At 39.0% G+C, this 18,593-nt stretch overlaps 1 protein-coding gene across 1 annotated transcript in view; it reads left to right on the top strand.

Annotated features, from left to right (window-relative positions):
* Positions 1-18,593, top strand: part of PTPN20 (protein tyrosine phosphatase non-receptor type 20) — a 125,988-nt gene that overhangs the window by 101,563 nt on the left and 5,832 nt on the right. The window contains exon 5 of the mRNA XM_007938681.1: positions 7,406-7,621. Coding sequence (XP_007936872.1) covers positions 7,406-7,621 — 216 coding nt within the window. The remainder of the gene's footprint in view (positions 1-7,405; positions 7,622-18,593) is intronic.

The following is an 18,593-nucleotide window of genomic DNA, read 5'->3' as shown; positions in this document are numbered from 1 at the left end:
TCCAAGATTATCTTCTGTGTCTGTGTTAATTGGTTTCCCTTTTCTTTGTTGAAGAGGGTCTGTGCAATCCTTCTGCCTAGTCCGCCATCTTGCCGGAACCATCCTGGGAATGCTTTTTAAAGTGACTCTCTTTGACTTCTTCCTGCTACCAGAAACTAAGCCACTGCCACTTTGGCTTAATCAAACTCTGACGAGAGAGCAAGAAAATGGAAAAGGAGATGTGGTGTGGGGAAAGTGAATATTAAAAGCTGTCTATCTTAGCATCTACTTAGGCTGCTTCTGCTGACTGTGACAGATATACATTAAACTCTGAATGTGTGCTGTATCTGTGCCCAACACTGCTGGTATTAACTGAGTAGTGGGGAGATGGGTAGTCTCATGATATTTTAAATTACTGCACTTTGTGATTTGGAAGGGAGATTCTTAGCTTTACTTGGGGCTTAGGGGAAAGTTTTTCCGGATGAGGTAATATCTGGCTTGATAATTATTCAAATGAGAAAGATGGGAAGAAGAAACAAATAATCACAATGTAAAATAGCATGGGGCATCTGTAGAGAAATGTAAGTAGTTAAGTGTTGACTGAATGTGAACATTCATTGTAGACAGTAATGAGAGATGAAACGAGGCTAGTCAGAATGTGAAACATCTTAGATTTCAGCTAAGTACCACAGATTTTATTATGAAGATATTTGGGAGACATTGAAGAAATTTAGCAGGAGAGTGGTGTGATCAACTATGGAAGTTGGTGTTGGGATGGAAAGCAGAGATAAAATTGGTAGACTTACGACTTGTGACTTATAAGTGACAAGGAATAGTGAAAAATTCTTCTGTCCAAGTTGGTAGCCATAAGTGGCTACTTAAGTTTAAATTTAAATATTTTAAATTACACTAAATGAAAAATTCAGTTCCTCAGTTGCAGAAGCTATATTTCCAATCACAAGTGACTAGTGGCTACCATATTGAACAGTACAAATATAGAACATTTGCATAATTTTAGAAAGTTCTCTTGTACATTGTTGGTCTAGAATAATTCATGGATTTCTTGCTGTAACAAATTTGGAAAATAGAAATGGCTTGTAGGAAAAGATGATGAGTTTCATTTCTCTAAGTTAATTTGGCAGGTGATACAGGAGTGCAACAGGAGTGAAGAGGGTAAAAGTTGAGCAGGAAACTGGTAGAGAGTGATGAGATTCAGAGTCTTCACCAAAGAAGTTGATCAGATCACAGGCAATGGCAAGGGAAAGGGTGCTGAGTGGTGCTGAGAATGTAGGGACCCATAACGCTGTAATAGCAATAGAATTCACAGCTAAATGATTTCATTTCTCAAGCTGAAAGAACAGAGGAAAAAATAGAAGCCTCAAGTTGCAATATTGAAAGATTCTATGAATGATGCAGGAAGCATCAAAAGAAGATGGAAGGAATACACAGTCACTGTACCAAAAAGACCTGGTCAGTCTTCATCCATTTCAGGAGGTGGCATATGATCAAGAACCAATGGTAATGAAGGAAGAAATCAAAGCTGCACTGAAGGAATTTGTGAAGAACAAGGCCCCAGGAGTTGATCGAATACCCATTGAGATGTTTCAACAAATGGATGTCCTGCTGGATGCATTCACTCAACTGTGCCAAGAGATTTGGAAGACGGCTACCTGGCCAACTGACTGGAAGGGATCCATATTTGTACCCATTCCAAAGAAAGATGATCCCACAGAAAGTGGAAATTATTGAACAAGATCATTAATATTGCTTGCAAGTAAAATCTTACTGAAGATAATTCATAAACAGTTGCAGCAGTATATTGACAGAGAACTTCTAGAAATGCAATCTGGATTCAGAAGACAAGGTGGAATGAAGGATATCATTGCTGATGTCAGATGGATCTTGGCTCAAAGCAAAGAATACCAGAAAGATGTTTACTTGTGTTTTATTGACTAAGCAAAAGCATTTGATTGTGTGGGTCATAACAAATTACGGGTAACATGGAGAAGAATGGGAATTCCAGAACACTTAATTGTACTCCTGAGGAATGTGTACATTGACCAGGAGATCCTTGAACAGAACAAGGGGACACTGCATGGTTTAAAATCAAGAAGGGAGCGTGTCAGGCTTGTCCTTTCACCATACTTATTCAATCTGTATGCTAAGCTGGACTATATGAAGAAAAACGTGGCATCAGATTGGAGGAAGAATCATTAACAACCTGTGATATGCTGACAACACAGCTTTGCTTGCTAAAAGTGAGGATGACTTGAAGCATATACTGATGAAGATTAAAGACTACAGTCTGCAGTATGGATTATATCTTGATATAAAGAAAACAAAAATCCTCACAACTGGACCCATAAGCAGCATCATGATAAATGGAGAAAAGATTGAAGTTGTCAAAGACTTTACTGCTTGCTTTGCAATCAATGCCCATGGAAGCAAAATTCAGGACATAAGATGATGTTTAAAAAACCAATAACTAAACCCACTGCCATGGAGTCGAATCCATGGTCGACTCATAGCAACCCCTCCCTGGGTTTCTGAGGCGGTATCACTACTGAAGTAGATCACCCAACCTTCCTTCCGAGGAGTGGCTGGTGCATTTGAACTGCCAGCCTTCTGCTTAGCAGTCACATGCCTTAGGCAAATTGACTTCAAAGGACCTCTTTCAAGGGCTGAAGAACAAACATGTCTCCTTGAGGACTAAGGTGTGCCTGACAAAAGCCATGATATTTTCATATGAGCCGGACAATAAATGAGAAAACCAAACAAAAGTTGATGCTTTTCAGTTGTGCTGGCAAAGAATGTTGAAAGTGTTATGGACTGCTAAAAGAACTAACAGCTCTATCCTGGAGTAAGTGCAGCCAAATGCTCCTTGGAAGTGAGAATGGCCAGACTTCGTCTCACCTACTTTGGTCATGTTGTCAGAAGGGACCATTCTCTGGAGAAGGATGTCATGCTTGGTAAGGTGGAGGGTTGATGGAAGAGGGAAGGCCCTCAACTAGATGGATTGACACAGTTGCTGTGGCGATGGGCTCAAGTATAGCAAGGATCATGGAGCTGGCATGGGACTGGGCAGTGTTTCACTCTGCTGTGCATGGGGTTGCTGTGAGTCAGAGAAAACTCCATGGCACCTAACAACAACAACAACAATGATTAATTCTAGCAGCCTACCTTTGGGATCCCTGAAGACAGATTGTGGGACTGATCTGAATGGGATGTTGTTCAGTATGTGGTAAGACCCAAGGGACCAAAGGAGTTGGCAGTTTGGTAAGAAAATAATTCAGATAATCAAATATGAAGACTAAGCTGCTCAGAGAGGAGAATAGGCTCAAAGGGGCTGGTCACTGAGGAGTCAATGGAGGATTTAAACAACTGGAGATTGCTATTTGGTCACACTGTTGTTGGATTGAAGTGAAGCACAAATGAGCTGGTAGGATAAGAGCTGCTAGTCAGAAAGAGATATTGGAATTTAAAACTGAACATTACATGTGTTGGTAAGTTCAAGGAGTAGTCATTATTGTGAGAACTAGAAACGAAGCGGTCATCTCTTCAAGAGGGAACTAAACATGTTGTGATGCTAGAGTCTCTTGAAACTTGGATTTAATATGTGGTAAGGAAAAGACTATGATTGTCAGTGTAAATAGAGGATCAACCAGGTGGTTTACCCACTTGGTGGTAGCAATGAGAAGGTGAAGCTTAGTGGTATGAACTCAAAAGGGAGAGGAGATTTTATACAATGAGAAGGAGTAATGAACTAGAAACAGAAGTGGCACTGAGGAGTATGCAGCCTTACCTCAGAGGTGTGTGGCACCTCATAGGAGAATAAGTAGCCTCGATTAGAGACTCCTGTAGAGTGAAGTCTTTGTATGAGGCAAAACAAAGAAGTAGAAGAAGCATTCAGTGAAATGACAGGGTTTCAGAGAGTTTACTGTGGGATGGGGGACCTAAGTGCAAAAGAAGAAGTTGAAAAGAGAGAGAGGAATGTGAAGAAGGGAGGGGGAAAGATTGATTGAGGAGTATGATGATCAGAGTAAAGATGAGACAAGGGATGCCAGGACTCATAATAATGGCTCACAAGGATGGAGAGAGCTTTTTGTGTGATGGGCCTGGAGTTTGTTGATTCCTTGTTGTTAACCATACATTGTGCTAGTCCTGGGGACAGAAAACAGACACAATATCAATCTTTAGAATACTATGTCCATTGGGGAAGGAAGACACTATACCAGTCAGTTGTTTTTTGATTACACTTTTTAAAATAATAATAATAGTATTTTATTGTGTTTTTGGTGAAGGTTTTCACAGCAGTGCAGCTTACCATTCAGCAATTTCTACACAAGCTGTTCAGTGACATTAGTTACATTCTTCACGATGAGAACTTTCTCCTTATTTCCATTCTGGTTATTCTATTTCCATTAATCTGGTTTTCTTGCCCATTTACATTCTCATCTTTGTTTTAAAGTAATTGCTACCATTTGGTTTCACATAGCAGAGCTCTGGTGGTTCAGTGGTTACTGCATTCAGCTGCTAACCAGAAGGTTAGAGTTGAAACCTATCAGCCATACAGTGGGAGAAAGATGAGACAGTCTGCTCTGTAAAGATTTACAACCTTGGAAACCCTATGAGGCAGTTCTGCTTTTTCCTATAGGGTCACTATGAGTCAGAGTTGACTCACTGGCTGTGGGTTTGATTTTCAGTTTTTGGTCTCATGTAGGTCTCATATTTATGGCAAACATTTTTTAAAGGAGCACATTACTTATGGGTGATATTAATTATATTTGCAGCCAATTTGTTATTGACCTACAGGGTGACTTTGGGTTAGTTTTGGTTCAAGGTTTGAAAAGTATTTCAGGGCAGTAATCTTGGGGAGTCCTTCTCAGTGGGTCCAGTCCAGTAGGTATGTTTTGTTGTTTATTTAGGACACTTGAGATTCTGTCCCATATTTTTCTCCATTCTGTCAGGGCCTATCTGTTGTGTTCCTGATTGGAATGATTAGTAGTGGTAGCTGGGCACCATCTAGTTCTGGTCTCAAGGTAGAAGAGGCTGTGGTTCATGTAGACTGTTTGTCCTGTGACCTAGCTTCTTCTTTGAGTATTTGGTTTCTTTCTTTCTCATTTGCTCCACACAAGTAGAAAGCAACAGTTATATCTTAGATGGCTACCCACATGCTTTTGAGACTTCAAATACTACTCATCAGACTAGAATGTGGAAGATAATTTTATGATGTATAGTATGCTAATTGACCAAGATTTCCCATGAGACATTGAAGGTCCTAGTCATTCAAACCCAGAAACCCAATTCTGTGAAATGTTTGGTTATGTCTAAGAAGTGTCTGTAACTATACCCCTTCTGTGCTTTATTATATATGAATATATGCCCATATAATCACATACATGCATATACCTACCTATACATGTTCATACTCCTATACACACACCCACAGACACACATATATATCTATATACTTATATGCTTACATACATACATACATGCTGGAACATATATTTTTTTGGTTGTTTTTGCTGTTGTTTCAAAATTATGTTTGCCATAACATTACCAATAGGTCCTTTTTTGTGTAATTTTTAGTGGCATTGTTTATCTTCATCAAGTTGTGCATTCTTCACCCTCTTCTAGTTAGTTCTGAGTGATGTTGATATGTGTTGGAAGGATAGTGTATGTGCTTGGTGAATATAGGTCATGTGGCACAGAGGAATTATCTGTCTACAAAGATGCAAATGCTGAGGATATGTCTAAGTTCCATCAAAGTAGATTTGACCTTGTAGCATCTTGGCAAGAGTGTCTAGGATTGTGGCCTTCAGGCTGAGGCCTAGAATTGTGGGGCTGAAGTTTGGAGAGTCTGCATTAGGGATTTAGTCTTTGTGGCACTGAGTGAGGAGATCTGTGAGGACGATCTTGCTATAGCTTCTTATGGGCTAAACAAAGCAGCATAGATGTAGCCCCTGCAGTACATGACATAGTGATAGCTTTTTCTCAACTTAGTGCCTTCACAGGATTTTTAAGTAATATTTTCATCATTCAATTTCACATACCAATGACTTGAACTTTAGTTTTCTATTTGGTATTAAGTTAAAAGAGGTCTTAAATGCTACCCCCTGCTCCCACTGCCATTTATAGATTAGAGTACATTTCTACTGTTGACAAGTGATAAGTAATATTGAAAATATCAGTCACTAAAATGATTTGCTCGGAAGGAAGATGGGGCAATCTACTTCTGTAATGATACTGCCTAGGAAACCCAAGGAAGGACCACTATGAGTTGGGTCTGACTCGACGGCACATAACAACAACAACAACAAAATGATTTGGAAGATTCCTAGCTTTATAATTCCAGGAAGAAAAAAAAATTAAGTAAATCAAAGGAAGTCTTCTGATTAGCAATGAAATGCCTTAGGCGCTGTGCCACCAGAGCTCCCAAAGATTCCAATAGACACTTTGAATTAGAAGGAGGTCTGTGAAAACCAGCATCTTTATTAAGGGGACTTAGAGAAAAGAAATGTGTTAGGAAGAAGCAGAGGAGGAGAGAACCCCATTTTCAGTTTTTTTTTTTTTTCTTTTTAATAAGGGTCCCCATTGAGGTAAGGTAAGGGCCCCATACCAGGGGAAAAGTGACCTCTTTGGAAGGGATTATAAAGAAACTCAAAGTACTTTCTCTTCCAACCCTGGATCTTTGATAACTCTCCTTAAAGGAGGTTCAGCATAAGAGCAGGCACCACAGTCTCCTTGCATGACCATTTTGATTACTCTGTATTCATTGCCAAAGAAGTTCAGTGCACCCCAATAGAGTGACTTGGCAATCAATATTGACTGGTTTTAATTAAATTTAGTATCATTATGGTTAAGCTAAGGTTGTTTGCCTTTTTATCTTATTCCTAACACATGAGTCCTCTTTTACTAGAAGTGTTCTGGAATCTTGGTTTTTCTGCAGCTTTATGGTGCAGAAAAATGTGGTAGATTAGGATTCAAGACATCTGTGTTATAGTCTTAGCTCTAAATGTGTTAGCCTTATGAGATAAGCATAAATCTCTTAATCTCGCTAATACTTAGTGTTTTCATCTGTGAAATAAAGATAGAATAATGCCTGCCTTGCAGGGTTGATGTGAGGATTAAATGAGAGAATGTGTGTGAAGTACCTACACAGTACCTGCTCAGTTTGTATTCCTCATTAATATTCTTATTGTTAAGAGTAGGTGTTCCTGACAACGTCTAGAATTTTCAGAAATATCAAAATGAGGTTTTAAGTATTCATTTGAAAGCTCTATATAATACCATGTAGCCATTATTATTATTGTTTTTGTTGTCGGAAATGACATGAGATCTGTAATATAAGAAATGTACACATTTCTGTCTCCTCCTCCTTCTTCTTTCTTTCTCAATCTCTTATGTTAATCTCTTTCAACAGACTGGAACAGTTCACTTTGTAAAACAGTTGCAGTTCACCAACTGGCCAGACCATGGCACTCCTGCCTCAGCAGATGATTTTATCAAGTTTGTTCGTTTAGCAAGGAAGAGTCACCAGACAGGACCCATCATTGTTCACTGCAGTGCTGGCATAGGCCGGACTGGTGTGCTCCTGTGTGTGGATGTTGTGTTCTGTGCCATTGAAAGGAACTTTCTGGTAAGTGTGTAAATCAAGCAGATACACCAGCACTGTTAGTAAACACAGTACTTTTAACAGCCATCCAACATTAGGAGACTAACATTAGGCCTTCAAGAATCAATCAGTCAGTGAGTTGAAAGCTCATGAAGCCTAACTTTGCTGCAAGTTACTTAACTTGTCTCTATTAACCTTCAGCTTCTGGGCTTGATTATGAGAGTTAAGTTATATGCAGCAAGTAAATGGCTGAGGGCGATGTCTGGAAAATGCTAGATATACTATATGTGTGAGTTCGTTTTCCCTCTCCTGCCTCCCACCTCACACCCCTATCCCAAAAAAACTAAACTCACTGCCAATGAGTCTGATCTGACTCATAGCGACCCCTCCTTGGATTTCTGAGGTAGTATCATTATGGAAGTAGATTGCCCAATCTTCCTTCTGAGGAGTGGCTGGTGGGTTTGAACTGCCAGCCTTCTGGCTAGTAGTCAAATGCCTTAGGCACTACGCCACCAGAGCTCCTTACATCCCTATACACTTTTTTTTTTTTAGAATATTATTAGAAAATATACTTGTTTTTAATGAACAGAAATACATTTCCATGAGCACACTGGCAAAAACATTGATTACGGAGTTAATGAGAGTTCCCTAAGTCTGACTGCCAGTTTTGTTACATGCTTTAATTTTGTTGACTATGCAGATTGCTCTGGTAGAGCTCTGGTGGCACAGTGCCTAAGGTATTTGATTGCTAACCAGAGGGTTGGCAGTTCAAACACACCAACTAGTTGCAGAAAGAAGATGGCACAATCTAATCTAAAGCTGGTGGCTATGAGTTGGAATCAACTCAATGGCAGTGAGTTTGGTTTGGGGTTTTATGCAAATTGCTCAACTTCTCCCAAACCTAGTTTCTGCGTATGTAAAATAGGAATAATGTTGGATTTGAGAGAATCAGTTATTAACAACCCTTCACTCCCCTCCTAAATTTGGAACCAGCTAAGAGACGTAGGAATCATACAGATGACAATTATACCATTGCTTTTATATTGACTAAAGTGATTAGAGACTGTGACTTTAGATTTGTGGCCAAAAAGACTTACCGATCCTTCTTTCCTAATTAATCAGAGTTGGAGCCCCAGGCCCTGATCCAGCTGAGTGACTTCAGGCCTCAGCTGGTTGGAACAGAGCTGAAGATAGGCTCACTCCAAAAAAGAGAGGACAAAGGGAAGGAGCTGAAAATTCTGGGTGGTGGAAGGCCAGTTGTTTCACTCTAGCAGAGTCTGTCCCTTGTGGAAACTCATGGAGTTAAGAATAAGTGTTCCACATCACACGGTGGTATATGCTTGTCCCAATGAATGAAATACAGAGTTTAATTGCAGTTGATAAAGGGATTAGTAAATTGGAAACTTTAATGTCTTTAGGGATACTGCCATTTATTCATATATTGATTAAACACTGAGTCTCTATAATGTACTAGGAATGCAAAGATTTTTTTAAGAAAAGCCATAATCTAAGACATCAAAGTGCTCACCTCCCAGTGAGAACAGACAGTTAATTATAATTCATTGATTCATCCAAAGAATTTTTATTGAGCACTCATAATATGCCAGAGAGTCCTCCAGGAGTTGGGTTATGTCAACTAGATTAAAACTACAACTACCTTCTTACAGTTTATAAAGCAATACAGTAAGTATTGCAGTTTAGGGGTGGTAATGCCAAGTAGAGGTATTTGGAGAGAGTGCTTTCTATTGCAGAAGGATGTCTACTTCCTCCTTCTACCCACTTTCCTCTTTTTCACTCTGTCCAGAGTTGGGTATGTGCAGTGCTGGGTAGAGGGGGAACATTTGTATTCTACCTTTGGATATTCCCAGAGACATGATTTAGGGTTGGAACTGGGATCTGAAATCCCATGATTTTACAAGTCCAGTTTACAAGCTGGACTTTCGTGTTTTCATCTTAATTATTCCGCTCTGAGCTTTCTTTTCTTATTTTTTTTTTTTATTGTGATTTGGGTGAAGGTTTACAGAGTAAATTCATTTTCCATACAGCAGTTCATACATATTTTGTTTCATGACATTGACTGCAATTCCCCACAATGTAACTGTTCTCTTCTCACTTTCTCCCTGTAGTTACCTCTTCCCTGTATCCTTCTTTCCTATATATTCCTGTTCTGAGCCACTTCAGGGTGAGTTAAATGGGGTTGGATTTCAAACATTATCTGAGTTAGTGGACCAAAGAGAATGCCATCATCAACCTTGAAGTATTCCCTGGCATTAGCTTGGGCCTCAAGAACTACAGATTCCAAGACTCTGGTTTGAAATCTTATCCCTGCCACTGACTGTTAGCTGTGACTTTTAGCATGTTGGTTATCTACCATCAATTTCCTTGTCTATAAAATTGGAACAATTAAAAATTCTTTACAAAGTTATCAGAAGCATCATCTTACACTTAGAAAGCATTCAATAATTGCTATGTCCTTTCCCTTTTCTTCATCTCCTCTTTCTCCCTGATTCCCCCGATGTGTTTCAGCATACATAGAGTATACATTGCAGCTGAAGTCTTAACTGTGGAGTACTGAGCTATCTTCCTGTCTGGCAAAAGTAAGGTGGGGAAGACATCTGTTACTTAGCAAGCCTTGGGGGAAAAGTGAATTATTATCCTAACCACAAGGAATGTGGAAATCCGCACCTAAGTAGTGAGAAAATGAGGTCTGAGGTATTTTCCCTGGCAGACAAATTCTGCAGTTAGGCTGTTGTCAGAACAACTGTCAGATCTGTTTTGACTCAGGTTTACCCAGTTGTATCACAGTGGCAACAGACAGTTGAACTATGACAGACTACTGATGGCAGCAGAATGGCTACTATAGTTCCAGAACTCTCACCTCATGTCACATCAGAGAAAAGACTAGGAAAGTAGTCTCTTCCTTTGACCATAGAGGAAGCTTTGGTTTCTGAGAAACTCAAGAAAATATCTCCTACATTTTACTCTTTCCCACTGAGTTATAGCCACCTTCTTGAACTAATCACTCTGGAAAATGCTGGTCCATTTAGGCCATTCAGGACTATTCTGAACCATATAGTTGAGAATGAGACAGAAATAGTTTTCTAAAGCAATTCAGGATATCACTAAGAAGAAATACAAATTAAGTGGCAAAAAAAATGTGAAATGTCCTTGAAATTGCTAAAATTTTAAGTAGCATGAGTCTGATGTTCCCATAAATAATGTTATTTCATCCTTTTAGTAGAACATGCATTAGCAAATTTTTTTGAATTTATATATTTGTGTAAAGAGAATGGGGCCAGCATCCTACAAGGGGGAGAGAGACAGACCAACAACAACCCAAGGCTGATTTCCTATCAGATGAAGGTCAGACATGCTCCCACCTCCAACCTTTTTACCAATTCTGACATCATCCATCTCTCCCACATCACTCTCTACTTCTCCGTTGGGCTCAGTAATTTGTTGCAGCAGCCACACAGAACTCATAGACAGACTCATATTATGGGGTTTTTTAGAGAAGTAGCAGATTACAATTCAGGTTCAGGACTGCTCAGGATACAATTTTTCCGTTAGGACAGACTCCCCTCAGCCACACCATCAGGCCCTTGGCCTCTGGGCATGGCCTCTGCCCTACTCAGGCAAGTGTTACAAAACTCTTTTAGCTCTGCTGATAAGTGTACTCTACTCCACCAACAAGCCTTCTGGCCAAAGGCCCTCAACTTGCTCCATCGGGCGTCAAGCCCACTGTTTTGTCTTGTGCCAGTCTCTTGGTTCTGCTGCTGCCTCCATTTCTCTGCCGTCTCTCTGCCATGTCTCCACCAACACTACTGACTCTCTGCTGTCATCTCAGCAAAGGGATCCTGGGTCCAGGGATGTGCCCCACACTTGGCTGCTCTCTGTCTTGATGGTAATGAGATTTGCCTTCTACCTCTGGGAGAGGGCTCCTTTTAAGCCTGGCAGGATGACAAAACTGACCCATACTCACATTAGGTTTCCATACACCTTATTGCCATGGTCCCACCCCCACAAGGAGGCCATGTACCTTATTTACATTACTAACAAGCTATCTAATCCCCTTGATGGGCCACACCTTACATTTATATAGTTCCACCCACTAATCTTGTGGGCATTATAAAAACCATGGCTAGAGAAGTCGTACCAAGTTGCTTACTACACCACAATATTCTTCATCCTAATTTCTTAATTTGTGTATTTTTATACATATTTTACATCCCATATCAAAGTATCAAAACTTTAAGTACTGTATTTCATTGATTCTAAGGTACATTTTTTTCCACATTATAACATCTTTAAAATTAAGATGTGTTTTATAATTAGAAGTTTATCATAGGCTCTATGAAGAACATGGCATCAAGACTGAAGGAAGACTCATTAACAACCTGTGATATGCAGATGACAGAATTTGCTTGCTGAAAACAAAGAAGATTTGAAGCATTTACTGATAAAAATCAAAGACCACAGCCTTCTGTATGGATTACACCTCAACATAAAGCAAATAAAAGTCCTCACAACTGGACCAGTAAGCAACATCATGATAAATGGAAAAGATACTGAAAATGTCAAGGATTTCATTCTACTTGGATCAATGATCAACACTCATGAAGCAGCAGTCAAGAAATCAAACAACATATTGCATTGGGCTAATGTGCTGCAAAAGACCTCTTTAAAGGATTAAAAAACATACATGTCACTTTGAATACTTAAATGTATCTGTACAAAGCCATGATATTTTCAGTAGTCTCATGCATGTGAAAGCTGGACAATGAATAAGGAAGACTAAAGAAGAATTGATGCATTTGCATTATGGTGTTGGCAAAGAATATTAAATATACCATGGACTGCCAGAAAAACAGACAAATCTGTCTTGGAGGAATACAGCCAGAATGTTCCCTAGAAATGAGGATGAAGAGACTTCATTGCACATACTTTGGACATGTTATCACGAGGGACCAGTCCCTGGAGAAGGACATCATGCTTGGTAAAGTAGAAGGTCAGAGAAAAAGAGGAAGACTCTCAATGAAATTAATTGACACAGTGGCCACAACAATGGGCTCAAACATACCAATGATTGTGAGGATGGCGTAGGACCAAGCAGTGTTTTGTTCTTTTGTACAGTGTTACTGTGAGTCAGAGCTGACTAGACGGCAGCTAACAACAGCAGTTTGTCATAGTTTAATTGGTAGTACTTTTCTTCCTTAGTGGTGCAACGAATAATGGTATTTCTTACAATTTGGGATGCTTCGACTTGATAAACTATAACCCACTGCCATCAAATTGATTCTAACTCATAGTGACTCTGTAAGACAGAGTAGAACTGCCTCATAAAGTTTCCAAGGCTGTCAATGTTTATAGAAGCAGACTGCCACATCTTTCACCTGCCAGCTGGTTGGTGGGTTTGAACTGCTAATCTTTTGGTTAGTACTGAGTGTTTTAACCACTGTGCCACCATGGCTCTTTGATGAAATACAGTGATTTTAAATAGGAAACATATCCACTGTTTCTTTATTGACTTTCCATAGAGCTAATAACTGTCTGTCACCAAGGAAGTGTTCTTACTGATGCCTCTCTCTACTCTTCAGAAATTTTGTCCACTAGAGCTAGTCAAAGTATGATCTGGCACCAGTACCCACCTGTGAATGTTTGTTATCTGCAGCAAGACAAGTATATAGAAATTCAGAGTAAGCATTTAGAAACTTTTACAGAAATTTGATGTTGCCATACCATTCCAAGAGTGTGATTAATGGATTCATCTTGTTGGACAGGGTGCAGGCCAGTGGGAGTGTTGTGGATATTATATGAGGGCTCAGGTGGTCCTAGCATCATGCTGGTCCTGTGCTGTTGGACCAATTTTGACCTGTGGCATTTTAAGATTAGTTTATAAATCATAACACTAAAGTATTTAAAAACCTGAAAAAATGTAACCATTTATTGCTTTTTTTAATTATTATTTTAGTCATTTTAATTTCTAATCAACTCCGTCTAAAAATCTTAGAACGGGAGCAAGGTAGTTTTTATCTTGAAGAAACACTAAGAGTTTGTTCCATAGTTCAGATATTCTCTACAGAACTTTTTCCCTCTTTAACAATCTTATTCAAGCATACAGTAACAGTTGTTAATCTCAATTAACATAGTATCATGTAATGAATAGAATAATCCAAAATTTAAGAAATTAGGCTTCACATAATTAAAGTCACTACTACTAATTAAAGTTTTTACTACGTCACTAAACACACTGTTTTGTTCATCTGACAGTTTTTGGTGGCAGTACTTTCCTGACAAACAATGTGTTGATTTATCTTCTAGCATAAATTTCTTTAAAAAAAAAAAATTTTATTTTGTTGCTTCTGAGAATATGCACAGCAAAATCAAAACTAGTTCAACAGTTTCTGCATGCACCATTTAGTGACATTAATTGCCTTCTTCAAGTTGTGCAACCATTCTCGCATATTCTGAGTTGTTCCTCCCTTTAATAACATAAACTCACTGTCCCCTAAGCTTCCTATCTAATCTTTCAAGTTGCTATTATCAATTTGATTCTATACAGATAGTTATTGAAACAGCATAATGCTCTCAAGGCAGTCATTCTTTACTAATTAAGCTAAACTTTTGTTTGATTTTAAGAAGACTCCAAAGACTTCAGGGGACATTTTTGGTTTAAGCTTTAAAAATTATCTCAGAGCAATACTTTCAGATTCTTATTATACCCTCATGGTTCCAGGAAGTCTGGATCCATGAGAATTTGAAATTCTGTTCCTCATTTTCCCCCTTTTCATCAGGATTCTTCTGTGTAATCATTGATTGAAATGTTCAGTAATGGTAGCCAGGTACCACAACAGTTCTTCTGCCCTCTTGGCAAAGGAAGCAGTTGTTCATGGAGGCAGTTAGCCACACATTCCATATTCTCCTATTCTTGATTCCTTTCTTTGTTGTTCCAGGTGAAAAGAGACCAATTGGTGTGCCTTAGATGGCTACTTGCAAGCTTTTAAGACCCCAGGCACTACACAAGGAATTAGGAGGCAAAACAGAAGTATTAAATGTTATTAGGCCAGTTAACTGAGATATCTTATGAAACTGTGATTCTAAACCTCCAGTCTAAGAAAACACATCCCAGGAGATACTTGGTTGTATATAAGCAGCCTCATCAAGTTTTTATACGTATACAACTTATTGACAACAATTGTAGTAATTTTCTGTGTAACTCTTTACCTTTACTCAATACAATATATCCATCATTGTTAATGCCCCCTTTCTCCCTTCCTCCTAGCCCTGATTACCACTAATAAACTTTGTTCTTTATACATTTGCCTTGTCTTGTCTTTTTATATAAGTAAGATCCTACAATATTTGCCCTTTTGTGATTATAATTAACTTTATTTCACTCAGCATGTCATCCACCTCCATTCATATTGTAGCATGTATCAAGATTTCATTTCTTCCATCTAAGGTGTTACTGGTAGTGTAGTGCCTAAGGCACTTGACTGCTAACCAGAAGGCTGGCGGTTCAAACCCACCAGCCACTCCTCAGAAGGAAGGTTGGGCAATCTACTTCCATAGTGATGCTGCCTGGGAAACCCAAGGAGGGGTTGCTATGAGTCGGGTTCCATGGCACATACACAGCACATAACAACAACAACAACAACAAGATGTTACTATTGATATCTCCCTGTCCAGAGCAAAGAAGAGTGAAGAAAATTAAAGACATAAGGAAACACTTGGCCCAAAGGACTAATGGACCATGTGAACCCCAGTCTCCAAAGAACTAGATGGTGCCCACTACCACTGATGACCATTCTGAAAGGTATCACAAAGAAGGCCCTGGATAGAGTAGGAGAAAAATTTGGAACAAAACTCAGAATAAAAAAAAAGACAAGGCTTACTGGCCTGATAGAGACTGATAGAACCCTTAAGGCTATGGCACTTGAACAGTATTCATGCATGAAAGTGAACTTAGCCTCAGGGCTCAATTATCAGCCAAACAATAGGCTGGCCCATAAGGTGAACAATGACACCAGGAAGGTAGCACTCCTTATAACAATCAATCACACAAGATCAAAGGGGCAGCATTTGCTCAGGGATAAAGCTGAGAAAGTAGGGGGGATAAGAAAGACAGACAAATGGAAAAGGTGTAGAGAGGGAGGAACTGATAAGAGTGCTGTTATATTGTGGGGATTGTAGTCAGTGTCACAAAACAAAATGAGTATAAACCATTGAATGAAAGACCAATTTGCTCTGTAAACTTTCACTCAAATCTCAATTAAAAAGTTGAAAAAAAAAAAGACTTTGTTTTTCCTACTGGCTGAATAGTATTCTGTTGTATGTATGTGCTGAATTTTGTTTATCCTTTCATCTGTTGATGACATTTAGGTTTTCTCTACTTTTTTGGAAGGTTAGGCAGTCTACTTCCATAGTGATCCTGCCAGGAAACCCAAGGAGGGGTTGCTATGAGATGGATCCGACTTGATGGCAGCGTGTTTGGTTGTTTTCGTATGTATGTGCTGAATTTTGTTTATCCTTTCATCTGTTGATGAGCATTTAGGTTTTCTCTACTTTTTTGGCTATAGTGAATAGTGAATAGTGTGCCAATGAACCTTGGTATACAGCTGTCTTCTTGAGTCCCTGCTTTCAAATATTTTTGACATGTAAGTAGGAGTGGAATTGTTGGGTCATAAAGGAGTCCTGGTGGCACAGTGCCTAAGGAATTTGACTGCTAGCCAAAAGGTTGGTGGTTTAAACCCACCGGCCACTCCATGGAAGGAAGATGGGGCAATCTACTTCTGCAAAGATTTTCCACCTTGGAAACCTAATGGGATCGCTGTGAGTCAGAATCAGCTCAACAGCAGTGGGCTGGTTGGTTTGTTTGTTTTGGTATAGTAGTTCTAGAAGGAGCTCTGATGGTGTCATGGTTAAGGCATTAGGCTGCTAACCAAAAGCTTAGCAGTTTGAATTCACCAGCCACTCTTCAGGAGAAAGATGAGGCAGTCTTCTGTGTAAAGAGTTACAGCCTTGGAAACTCAGTGGGACAGTTCTGCTCTGTCCTGTTGGGTCACTATGAGTTGTAATTGACTCAATGACAATAGGTTTGGTAGGTATGGTAATTCTATTTTCAGTTTTTTGAGGAACCACCACACTGCCACACTGTTTTCCATAACAGCTGTACCATTTTGCATTCCCCCCAGCAAAGGGTAAGCATTGGAGTTTCTTCACATCTTCACCAACATTTGTTATTATTTATTTATTTATTTATTTATTTTTAAGCCTTAGCCATCCTAATCTCTAAACTCACTGCCATTGAGTTGGATCTGATTCCTAGTGACCCCTCTTTGGGTTTCCGAGACAGTATCAATGCAGAAGTAGATTGCTGAACCTTCCTTCTGAGGAGTGTCTGGTGGGTTTAAACCACCAGCCATCTGATTAGAAGTCAAATGCCTTAGGCACTATGCCACCAGAGCTCCCATCCTAGTGGGAGTGAAATGGTATCTCATTGTGGTTTTGATTTACATTTCTCTCATGGCTAATTCTTAGTCATTACACTGAGCCTCTTTTCATGTGTTTGGTGGCCATTTAAATGTCCTCTTTCATGAAAAATCTATTCAAGTCCTTTGCCCATTTTAGAATTGGGTTATTTGTGTTTTTGTTGTTAAGTTGTATATATATTTTGGTTATTAGCGTCTTGTCAGATACATGGTTCCAAAGATACTCTCCTAGTTGATAGTTTGTCCTTTCACTTTTTATGAATTTTTTTTTTTTTTAATTTTATAAGGTTACATTTATTTGTTTTCTCTTTGAAGTTTGTGTTTTTGTTATTAGATAATCAATCCATTGTTAAAAGCTAGGCCTGACAGGATTGCCACTGCATTTTCTTCTAAAAACTGTATTGTTTTAGTTCACACATTTAGGTCCTTGATCCATTTTAATTTGTTTTAGTGTATGGTATGAGGCATGGATCCTGTTTCATTTTTCTGCATTTGGAAATTCAATGTTTCTAATACCATTTATTGAAAGACTCTTCTTTCCCCATCAAATGGACGTGGTAACCTTGTAAAAATTTGTTGACCATAGGTGTGTGAGTTTATTTCTAGACTCTCAATTCTATTGCATTGGTCTATGTGTCTATTTGGAAGGAAGGTTGGGCAGTCTACTTCTGTAGATTCTGTAGTGATACTGCCTCAGAAACCCAAGGAGAGATTGCTATGAGTCAGGTCCGACTCGACGGCACATAACAACAACAACATGTGTCTGTTGTTATACCAGTCCCAGGCTGTTTAGACTACTGTAACTTTGGAATGTGTTTTAAAATCAGAAAGGATGAGTTCTTTTACTTTGTTCTCTTTCAGTATTCCTTTAGCTACTTGGGGCTTCTTGCTATTCCGTATGAAGTTAAAGATGGGTTTTTCCATTTCTATAAAGAGAGCTGTTAGAATTTTGACTGGGATTGCATGGAATCTATAAATTGCTTTGGGTACTATTGACATCTTAACAATATTACATTTTCCAGTGCATGAATATGGAATGCCTTTCTGTTTATTTAAGTTGTCTTTAATCTTTTTCAACAAGTTTTATAATTTTCTTTGTATGAGTCCTACGCATCCCTGGTTAGATTTACTCCTGAGTAATTTATTCTCCTACATATTATTGTTAATGGAATTTTTTCCTTTATTTCCATTTCAGATTTGTCATTGCTGGTATATATAACCCAATTGAGTTTTATTTGTTGAACTTGTATCCTGCAACTTTGCTAAATTACTCTATTAGCTCTGGAAAATTTTTTTGTGTGAGATTTTCTATGTATAGTATCATGTTGTTGTTGTTGTTAAGTGCCGTCGAGTCGTTTCCAACCCATAGCAACCCCATGCACAGCAGAACGAAACACTGCCCGATCCCACGCCAGCCCCACAATCCCTGCTATACTTGAGCCCATCATCACAGCCACCGTATCAATCCATCTCCTTGAAGGCCTCCCCCTCTTTCGTCGACCCTC

The sequence above is a fragment of the Orycteropus afer genome, unplaced genomic scaffold (assembly GCF_000298275.1).
Source record: "Orycteropus afer afer isolate SDZICR_OR568_19922 unplaced genomic scaffold, OryAfe1.0 scaffold00052, whole genome shotgun sequence".
NCBI lineage: Eukaryota > Metazoa > Chordata > Mammalia > Tubulidentata > Orycteropodidae > Orycteropus > Orycteropus afer.
The sequence above is the reverse complement of the archived record's forward strand: the minus strand, read 5'-3'. Positions and strand labels throughout refer to the sequence as shown.